This window comes from Arachis ipaensis, chromosome B04, assembly GCF_000816755.2.
Source record: "Arachis ipaensis cultivar K30076 chromosome B04, Araip1.1, whole genome shotgun sequence".
NCBI lineage: Eukaryota > Viridiplantae > Streptophyta > Magnoliopsida > Fabales > Fabaceae > Arachis > Arachis ipaensis.
In genome coordinates this window covers 112029796-112040778 of record NC_029788.2, presented here as the reverse complement: position 1 = coordinate 112040778, position 10983 = coordinate 112029796, and the positions used below count along the sequence as shown (strand labels likewise).

At 38.1% G+C, this 10983-nt stretch overlaps 1 protein-coding gene across 1 annotated transcript; it reads left to right on the top strand.

Annotated features, from left to right (window-relative positions):
- LOC107639711 (phospholipid-transporting ATPase 1) lies at nucleotides 1068-9405 on the top strand. Its single transcript, XM_016343279.2, has 10 exons — nucleotides 1068-1441; nucleotides 1607-1746; nucleotides 1867-3624; nucleotides 5075-5420; nucleotides 5607-6390; nucleotides 6507-6630; nucleotides 6789-7008; nucleotides 7309-7767; nucleotides 7867-8181; nucleotides 9059-9405. The coding sequence occupies exons 3-9, from the start codon at nucleotides 2154-2156 to the stop codon at nucleotides 8063-8065; spliced, it is 3603 nt and encodes a 1200-aa protein (XP_016198765.1). The 5' UTR covers nucleotides 1068-1441; nucleotides 1607-1746; nucleotides 1867-2153; the 3' UTR covers nucleotides 8066-8181; nucleotides 9059-9405.

The window sequence follows — 10983 nt, the reverse complement described above, 5'->3', positions numbered from 1 at the left end:
TTGAAATTGGTGTCAAAATTCTCGTTTCGATGAGCTCTATCCTAATTTAATATAATATTCACATTTCTAATCCTCCTTATTAAAAACTAATTTACTAACTAATTTAACCGGGGTTTACGGGTAGTGTGATACGTGACGTACCTTGGGGGAAGAGCAAGTCTTCCCCTTATATACCTGTCAGAGGTGGGCCCGTCCAAAATAGGCCCATGTTTCTAGGGACGTTGTCCCCTAGCTGCACATGAGCTGTCCTGGACGCGTGTCCGGGTCGGTTGCGGGGCGTCTATCCGGATCGGGTGGTGTTAGGGTCGGCCCGGCCCGTGGAGGTTCTGGGCCAGGCCGTAACATCTGCATATAAATAAGAACCGATCCGATAAACCTGCGAATTGAATCAAGATTCAAATCGAATACAGATAAATACTGCAAATCAGATTTGGATTTGTTCACCTCAATGCTTGCTCTTTGCATCTACCTTCATAGCTCCTGGATCTGCCTCAGATCTGTTGCTGCATCGCCTCCTCTACCTCCACATTTGTCGTCATCTTCCTCTTCTTAACCTCTACCACCTCTTTCACCCCACCATCTTCTTTGTCTTCCTCTTTATCCTTTTCTTCTAATACATCGACTCCTCTATTGTCATGTTCGTCTTCCACTTTTTTCATTTTCTCTTACATCATTATTTCTGTCGCATATTCCATCTCCATCATCTTTGTTATAGTCTTTCTTTTCTCTTTCTAACTCTTCTCATTTTGTTCTGTCTCTTTTTTCACATGACTTTTTTTAATTTTTTTAATTATGTCTTAAATTGTTATTTATTGTTGTTGTTGTTAACAGTAAAAAAAATATCAAATTATTTTTATAATTAAGTTTAATTCATATTTTTTTATGCCTTTTTTTTTAATTAATTTTTATTATATCAATAAATTATTTAACTAATTGAATTGAACTTAATTATTAAAATAACTTAGGTAGATAGCATCGTCGGGAAGTAGGAAAAATATATAAAATTTAAGCAAAAAAGAAAAAGAGAAGAAAGTGGTGTGTGTAGTGTAGTAGTAGTGTGTGTCTAGGCATTGGCCATTGGGTTGGGTTGGGACTGCGTGGTGGTCCTAACAAAGTAAGAAAGGAAGCATTTGGTGGTTCACCGTTCCCTTCTCTCTCTTCTTCACTTTCTCTCTCCACTGTCAATTTTCTCATCACCCCTTCCGATTTTCTCGCTCTTCGTGCCTCTCTCTCTCTCCCAATGCAAACAATGCCATCAATTCAATCATCATGATTCATCTCTCTCTCACCCTAAAACTCACCTGAAACACACAACACAACACAACGCTACCCACATCTACGACCACTACAAAAAAAAGGCTCTCTTTTCTCTCTCTACATCCCAGATCCTATCATCTCCTTCTTCTTCGAGATCCTTCTTTTCCTCACTTCAATTTCACAGGTACACCCTCTCAATTAGGGTTTATTATTATTGTTTTCATAATGCTTCCTTTAATTAGTGAAGAAGTATTGAAGTATTGATTTTTGGTTAAGTATTATCCTTGCAATTCAGTTAAAGTTCTAGAAATCGAGCTACTGACACTTTTTCCCCTTTCCTTTCCGACAGGGTTTCTTCGATTTTTTGGGTGCTGTGTTTCAGCTTCTTCTAGATCGCGAAATGCCCCGTGGGTTTCACTAAAGTTTCGATTTTGATGAGCATTGGTTTGATTCCATGATGGGCATGTTCTAACTACAACAGCACAAAACGTGATTCTTCTTCTTCTTCTTCTTCTTCTTCTTCTTCTTCTTCTTCTTCTTCTTCTTCTTCTTCTTCTTCTTCTTCTTCTTATTATATGAGTTCTAATCAACCACTTCTCTCTGATTCAGATCTTCCTCCACTGATTCAACACCGCCCGAAGAAATCAGGATCCATAGCTTCCTCTGTGTTTGACGATGCTTCTGAATCTCATCATAAAACAGGTCTTGATCTGACGGAAGACAAAGACTATGATTTAGCTAGTGAAGCTAGCTTCCATTCAGCACTTGAGACCAATTTCACTTTTGTGACAGAGAAAGATTTCAACTTTGGTGAGTCCCATTTGCCCCACAAACACCACACGCACCCTTTGGAATGCTCCACGAAGGAGAGGGTGCGAGGGGTATCGTGGGGTGCAATGGAACTGCATGATGCCACCACCAATAGTAGTAGCACTAGTGTGCCCTTTGAAATCTCAGGTTCTTCTTCACAACAGCATGTAGTTCATCATGATAATAGGTTGAGTAGTAATCACAATAATTATAGTAAGCCTCAGAGGGTTAGGCACAAGAGCAGCGTGCAGTTTGATGATGCTTTGTTGCATGATGATAGTGCTAGGTTGATATATATTAATGATCCTAAGAGGACTGATGATAAGTGTGAGTTGCCGGGGAATGAGATCAGGACTAGTAAATACACAATTGTTACCTTCTTGCCTAAGAATCTTTTTATTCAGTTTCATAGGGTTGCTTATTTGTATTTCCTTGCTATTGCGGCTCTCAATCAGCTTCCTCCCTTGGCCGTATTTGGGAGGACTGTGTCACTCTTCCCGCTATTGTTTGTGCTCTGCGTCACGGCTATTAAGGATGGATATGAAGACTGGCGGCGGCACAGGTCGGATCGCAATGAGAACAACCGGGAATCATTGGTGCTTCAGCATGATGATTTCCGGCCGAAGAAGTGGAAGAATATACAAGCTGGTGAGGTTGTTAAGATCTTTGCTGATGAGACGATTCCAGCTGACATGGTCTTGCTGGGGACAAGTGATCAAAGTGGGCTTGCCTATATTCAGACAATGAATTTGGATGGAGAGTCGAATTTGAAGACTAGGTATGCTAAGCAGGAAACAACTGCTGCAGTTTCTTCGGAAGCTTGTCGTGTTTCTGGGGTTATCAGATGCGAGCAGCCTAACCGGAATATTTATGAGTTCACGGCAAACATGGAGTTCAACGGACTTAAGTTTTCGCTTAGCCAGTCTAACATTGTTCTGCGTGGTTGCCAACTGAAGAACACAGATTGGATCATTGGTGTTGTGGTTTATGCGGGACAAGACACAAAAGCAATGATGAACAGCACACCTTCTCCTTCTAAGAGAAGCAAACTTGAAAGTTACATGAACAGAGAAACCCTTTGGTTGTCGATTTTTCTTTTCATCATGTGTTTAGTTGTGGCCATTGGGATGTGTCTTTGGCTGGTGCGGCACAACAGCCAGCTTGATACCTTGCCTTACTACAGAAAACGATACTTCAACAATGGGCCAGATAATAGAAAGAGATACAAGTATTATGGGATACCAATGGAGGCATTTTTCTCCTTCTTGAGTTCCATTATAGTGTTTCAGATAATGATACCAATATCTCTTTACATCACGATGGAATTGGTTCGTTTGGGCCAGTCATACTTCATGATTGAAGATGGGGATATGTATGATGCTAACTCTGGATCAAGGTTTCAGTGTAGGTCATTAAATATAAATGAAGATTTGGGTCAAATACGCTATGTATTTTCAGACAAGACAGGAACACTAACCGAAAACAAAATGGAATTCCAGAGAGCTAGTGTATATGGGAAGAATTACGGGAACTCGTTGGTCGTGGCTGATGATACAGGTATTCAGTCTCTCTTCTTGAGATCATTATTTAAGATCAGACACTTTAATTAGGTTGTGCTGTGGGATCATCTCTTATCATGCTAATGTTGTTTGACGTCCTTGTTACTGAAAGGCTAACATTTATGTTCCTGAGATTGTGATTAGTTTTTGTTTTCTAAGTGTCAGAAATGAATTACTGCCTTGGTTTATGATAATGGTTGTTTTGCTTCACAAGTGATAATTGGTGGTTGTAAACAGAGTTTTGTGAGAACATGAGGCTCCCATACTTATTGTTAGGGGAAGAGCTTACTATATGAGGGTGTTTTGAAACTATAATGAGATAGAATTGAATTGAATTCTTGAGAATCCTCACACCAATTCTTAAATTTGGAATAAAAAGAATTGAATTGAAAGTGAATGTTTAGAATATATTTAACATTACTATCTTATCCTCAATATTTACCCTCTTAAAATATGTAACCCTCAGTTCCTTTTAATATGTTGTCTTCTTTGCCTTTGCCTTTGCCACGAAAGCTTTTTTCCCCACACTTCCAGTACCCCCACCCACTTCCAGCAAACTTTTCCTTTTTATGTTTCGAGAATTCTCTCTCTCTCTCTCTCTCTCTCTCTCTCTCTCTCTCTCACAGACACACACACACACACACACACACACAAATTATTTGTGGAGTAATTGATAACATATTATACCCAAATGGAGATGGAACATACAGAACAAAATCATGGTAACCTAATATTGAATCACAGCCAAAACATTGACACCCCAACTTAAGACCCACATATAAGTTCTTGCTTCTTTTCTCAATTGTTCATTCATCTTCTCTTGGAAACACTGATTGTGATTTCTGGGTCGATCACAACATTGAGGGGCAAATAGTGGGTTGTGATGCCAGTGATGATGAGGATGGCGACGACATTGACGATGAAGATGGCTAAGGCGACAGAAGGTCACTTTGAAGGGAGAAAGGGTTAATGGTTGAGACTTAAAATAAAGGGTTTACTTGGAATATTAAATTGTAGCAGGGTTATTTTTGATATTTCAGTTTTAATTGCAAATATCAACATATTGGATTTCTAAATGTGGATTGTATTTGGGTTGAATGTGAGATTTAGAATTCTCACTAGGATTGGAATTTATGCATTATGATGTTCCAAATCAAAGAAAAGAATTCTAATTGTTGAAAGAATTCTAATTCTTACTATTCCAAACATACTCTCTGAGTCAGCTGTTGTTTTCCTTTACCCTCTACAATTTCTTGTGTGTATCATTTGATTAGATTTCTATGCTCTTTGATCATTTTTCTACTATGAACTTAATAATTCAGTTATGTTCTTTATCTAAGTAAGAAGATTTCAGCTACTCTGTTCCCGTCAGAAATCATTATAAGTTTATGATGCATTAACAAATTTTCCAGTGCCAATATATCACAAGACTTTTTTCCTATTTTCAGCTGCCCCTGTTATTCCTAGACGGAGATGGAAGCTCAAATCTGAAATCAGAGTTGATTCTGAACTGCTGACAGTGTTGCAGAGTGAATCACATGGAGATGACAGAATTGCTGCGCATGAGTTTTTTCTTACATTGGCAGCTTGCAATACTGTGATCCCTATTCCTACTGGTGGTACATTTTCCAGTCCTGGAACAAGTGAATCAGATGAAGATATGGAAGGTATTGAGTACCAGGGAGAATCCCCTGATGAACAAGCTCTAGTCTCTGCTGCTTCTGCATATGGATATACTCTTTTTGAGCGAACATCCGGACACATTGTCATCGACGTCAATGGTGAGAAGCTCAGGTAGATAGCTACTTCCTTATTGCAAGGGGTTAAACGTTATTTACTTTATATAGAATGCTGATATGCTTTATTAGCAAAAATTTATTCGGTACATTGGATAATCTAGTTCAGTAACTTCAAGTTTGTACTTTGTGTGTGACCCATATTTAGCTTATTCGGTAACTTCATTTTCTCTCTGCTTTATAGATTGGACGTATTGGGCCTACACGAGTTTGATAGTGTGCGCAAGAGGATGTCTGTTGTTATTCGTTTTCCCAACAACGTTGTAAAGGTGTTAGTCAAAGGTGCTGATACTACAATGTTTAGCATTTTAGCAAATGACAGTGAGAGCCACAATACCATACGAGATGTAACTCAGAGTCATCTGAATGAATATTCTTCACTAGGTCTGCGCACTCTTGTAGTTGCATCTAGAGATCTTTCAGATGCTGAACTTGAAGAGTGGCAAAGCATGTATGAAGAGGCAAGCACTTCTTTGCATGAAAGAGCTGCTAAACTACGTCAAACAGCAGCGTTTATAGAATGCAACTTAAAGCTACTTGGAGCAACGGGAATTGAGGACAAGCTGCAAGAGGGTGTACCAGAAGCCATTGAGTCCCTGCGGCAAGCTGGAATCAAGGTCTGGGTTCTTACTGGTGATAAGCAGGAGACAGCAATTTCAATTGGTCTCTCTTGCAAACTTCTCACTGCAGATATGCAACAGATTATTATAAATGGCACTTCAGAGGCTGATTGTCGTAATCTTTTGGGTGATGCTAAAGCTAAATATGGCGTGAGGTCTTCAAGTAATCAGAATCGGAAACAAAAATCCAATGCTGGACTTGGTGATCTTGATATTCCCAATGGTTCGAAGTCATTGAGTTTGCCTAAGTGGAATCCAGGACAGGAAGAAGGAACTACTGCTCCATTGGCACTCATAATTGATGGGAACAGTTTGGTTTATATTTTGGAGAAGGAATTAGAGTCAGAGGCAAGTGTATCCTTCCTCAGTATTTGTTTAGAATATCACACTGATGTTTTTGATTGGGTTTGTTAAACAAAATTTCAGGGTAATATTTACTGTTTCTTTTGTTTTTTTGACAACAGCTTTTCGACCTGGCAACTTCCTGTAGGGTTGTCTTGTGCTGTCGTGTTGCTCCTTTGCAGAAAGCTGGAATTGTTGCTTTGATAAAGAGCCGCACAGATGATATGACACTGGCAATTGGTGATGGTAAGTTCTTTTGTAACAATATGAAATTGTCCTATGTATTATCGTTTTTTCTATGGATCATTAACTTCTGCTAGTCTAGCCAGATTATGTACTTTTGAAGCAAGATGCAATTGATACAAACTTATGATGCCTATTCTCTTATTAAATGCTTTTGACAGGGGCCAATGATGTGTCGATGATCCAAATGGCAGATGTTGGTGTTGGAATATGTGGGCAGGAAGGGCGCCAAGCGGTGATGGCATCAGATTTTGCAATGGGGCAATTTCAGTTCTTGAAAAAATTACTCCTGGTTCATGGGCACTGGAATTATCAGCGTGTGGCTTACTTAATTCTGTACAACTTTTACCGCAATGCTGTCTTTGTATTGATGTTATTCTGGTATGTTTAGTGTTTCTTTCTTTCTTTCTTTATTATTTATTTTTATTTGGGGAAATTACAAATTGAGTTCCTCTTTTGTTTGTGGATGGTGTTCTTTCTTTTTAACTTTTCGGATCTCTAAGCATCTGGACATGAAGTTAAACTAGCAACATTTCGATTTTTATTATTTCTGCATACAATAGCTATGACTACTGTCAAAAGCCTTTTTTTCCCTCCATATTTTGGATGTTGTATTTTAATCGTACTTGCAGATTGCATGAAATTTTATACATTCTGATCTTTTATCTTCCTTGTCTGTAGGTATATATTATGCACTGCTTTTTCTACAACATCTGCGTTGACAGATTGGAGTAGTGTATTCTATTCTGTGATATACACATCTGTACCTACCATTTTTGTTGGTATTCTGGACAAAGACTTGAGCCATAGGACACTCTTGAAGTATCCGAAGCTGTACACTGCTGGTCACAGGCAAGAGGCATACAATTTGCACTTATTCTGGATCACAATGATTGACACAGTATGGCAGAGCCTTGTTCTCTTCTACACTCCTTTGTTCACATACAAGGATAGTGCGATTGATATATGGAGCATGGGCAGTTTGTGGACAATTGCGGTTGTTATTCTTGTGAATGTACACCTGGCCATGGACATCAATCGTTGGGTATTAATTACTCATGCTGCTGTATGGGGATCAATAATCATTACATATGGTTGCATGATAGTCTTGGATTCAATACCTGTCTTTCCCAATTACTGGTTAGTTACATATGCTTCTTCCTATGAGAATTTTGTTATAGCGAATCAATACCATTTGACATAATAAGTAGTAGGTAACATGTCTCTAAATTAATGCAGGACTATTTATCGTCTGGCAGTGTCCCCTACATATTGGATAACCATTTTGCTTATAATTATCGTAGCGCTGCTCCCTCGCTTTACTTGCAAAGTTGTTTGCCAAATCTTTTGGCCTTCAGATATCCAGATAGCCAGAGAAGCTGAGCTACTGAGAAAACGACATAATCATGTGCAGTCGAGGCAACAAGTTTCCAGTTAACCGGTGTTAGTGTCTTGTGTTGCTGACAGAAACTAAGGAAATCCTAACTAAAATGGCTTCCCTTGCATTTGTCATCACAATGCATTCTGATGGCAGTTGGTTGTATAGGTGATCTGGTAAGCATGCGATTTCTCTCTTCCCCCCTCTATTATTATTATAGGTGTTTTTGAATGATATTTCCTTTAAAATATAGTTTGGTTACACCCAAGACCAAGGATAACTTAAATTCTAGATTGTCACCAGAAAATGTAGTGACTCATGAGTGAAGCAGTCAGATTTATTGAGGGTAATATGACACACCTTCCATAGCAGGTTTTAGGATTTAGAGATAGTATGGTCCTTGTGCTTATATCAATAGCATCAGATATGTCTTTATGGATTTGTTGGGAGAAATCAGAAAAGATACTACTTTGGAGGCTTGGTTTAAGTGGCATCTTATATGCCTCCCAAACAACCACATCCGGGGTCAAATCCCACTGGTGGAAAAAAGAACCCATGTAGTGTAGTGTGTGTGAGTGGGTGATGTTTAGGATTGGAGGCTGTCCAATCCATCTGACAAAAAAAAAAAAAAAAAAAATACTACTTGTGTTCCCTCGTTTGTTAGCTTCCTTCAGTGTTTTATTTAAATTTGTCATTCAATTTATTTTTCACTGGATTATGAGATCTTGGTTAAAATTTGTTAACAATGAATCCATGCTGGATTTGTTGTCCAGTTTTCTATAGATACTTGGCAGAGCTTGAAAGTAGTTCACTTGGCAGTTTAGTATTTGGACTCATTTGCCAATACCTTGATGTCTTGGGGCCTGTTTGGTTCGTCAAATTATTTCCTGTTTTAAGAGTTTTTCGAGGAAAAAGTGATCTATAAGATCTCGTATTTTATTTTCGTTTCTTATTTTCACTCTTATGTAAGTGGATGCAGTGTAATGAATGATTTATTCTTTCAATGCATTAGATTTGAATTGCCCTTGGTACTAATCTATTGGTCACCCCCAGATTCGTTGCAAAAGAAGATTGCATTAACGCGAGACAAATGCTCGGCATCCTTACGTAGTAGCCAAGGATTTCGCAGGGAAGCGCATAACAAGTTACGGATCAAAGCCATGCCAAGCCTCCAATCCAGGAAGAAACTCAGTCTCAGATTTTTATCTAGTAATTTGATATGGGGGGTGTGGAATTTTTAATGGTGGGGCATGTGCCCATATATGGTGTTTTCCACTTGTCTCTATAGAGGGGAATGTTTGTGGTAGAGAGATAAATTAGAGTGTAATCAACTGTACAATAGTTCTGTAAAAAAATATCAAGCTTTAATGGAAAGAAAAGAAAAAAGTAATTTCACATAAGACCATCTTCAATAGAGAATTCATTTCAGTCTATATTTATGGCTTACCTATCATAAAAAGTAATTCCACATCAACTTTTGCGTTATAAACAATAAATAAGAATTCAAAGTATTTTTCTCTTCTCCATTAGAAGGAGCTAACTTTAGGTCGGTATCAAAATATAAGGTCGGTTGAAACATTCAACTATGCACTGATCAACATCTCATTCTCTTTTCATTGCTAATGTTGAATACTATTTTGCCTACGATTTTCAATGTCATCTTTATTGAGGCTGATAATATCTAATCCACGAGGGTTGGTGAAATCTGAATATTGCGAATTTGGACTAGATTGTATCGGAGTTTGAGGGGATGGGTTAGAAGAGCCACCAACATCAGATGAGCTATGTCTCGATGCACTGAATTGAGTTGAAAAGAGCAAGGATGTTGGAGTAACATTTCTGATTGAAGGGTTAAATATGGATGAAAATGGAAAATGTCGTGATTGTGAATTTTGATTTTGTGGTTGGAACATAGGAAATTGATTATTATAAGGAGCTTGAAAATTGAAATTAGGAAGATTTTGTGAATTTGAATTTGAAAATGTATTTGGTAGTGTGAACTTTTGATTTGGAATTTGAGAGTTTGAGGTTTCAGATTGTTGGGTATTTGGAGTTTGAGAAAAGTTTTGTAAGTAATTGAAAAAAGAGTTGAGTTGGTTTGTTGGGTATTTGGAGTTTGAGAAAAGTTTTGTAAGTAATTGAAAAAGAGTTGAATTGATTTGGATCCATTTTGTCGAACAAAAAATAATAGCAGTAGAACTTTGATTTCATAAACTTTGAAAGAAGATGAAAAAGAGTAGGAGAAAGTGTGAGAATAGAAGTGTATGTAAGTAGTATATATAGAATAACAAAATATTAATTTATTAATAATAACGGTAACATAATAACGACTAATTTTGTAACAGCTAATTTTGTAATGTGGTTAGCATTTCAAATTTCATAAATAAAAATAGGGTAAAAAACCGTAATAAGCCAAGGGTAGTTTCGCATTACGTAAATAAGCCAAAAGCAAATTCGTTTCAGCAATGAGCCAAGGCCTATTTTTATGTAATTCGAACCAGCCTGGTTCGAACTATATTCCTTAGTAAATCGAACCAACATGGTTCGAATTAGGAGAAGAAAAAGTTGAAGGTAATTCGAACCAAGGTGGTTTGAACTCAAGCTCCACATAATTCGAACAAGGCTAGTTCGAATTATGCCTATTCTAGCAAACCATGTAATTCGAACCAACCTGGTTCGAATTACACTTCTCGTGGCTCCTTAATAATTCGAACCGAGCTGGTTCGAATTACTAGTGATTCGGCTATATAAGGAGTTCGAATCAGCCTCATTCGAACTATTCTTCCCTTCCCCTACCCCACCAAATCCCAGAGAAAACGACCCAGATTCTCTACGACGAAGACCTGAACGGAATACTCTGCTGATGGGGGACGATCCGGCACGGTTATATCGCTTGGACGGAGTTGCTCATATAGCCGGGGTCATCAACGAGGAGGTTAGTACAGAAAAATCTTCGTGGTAGCGGTATATGTGACTTA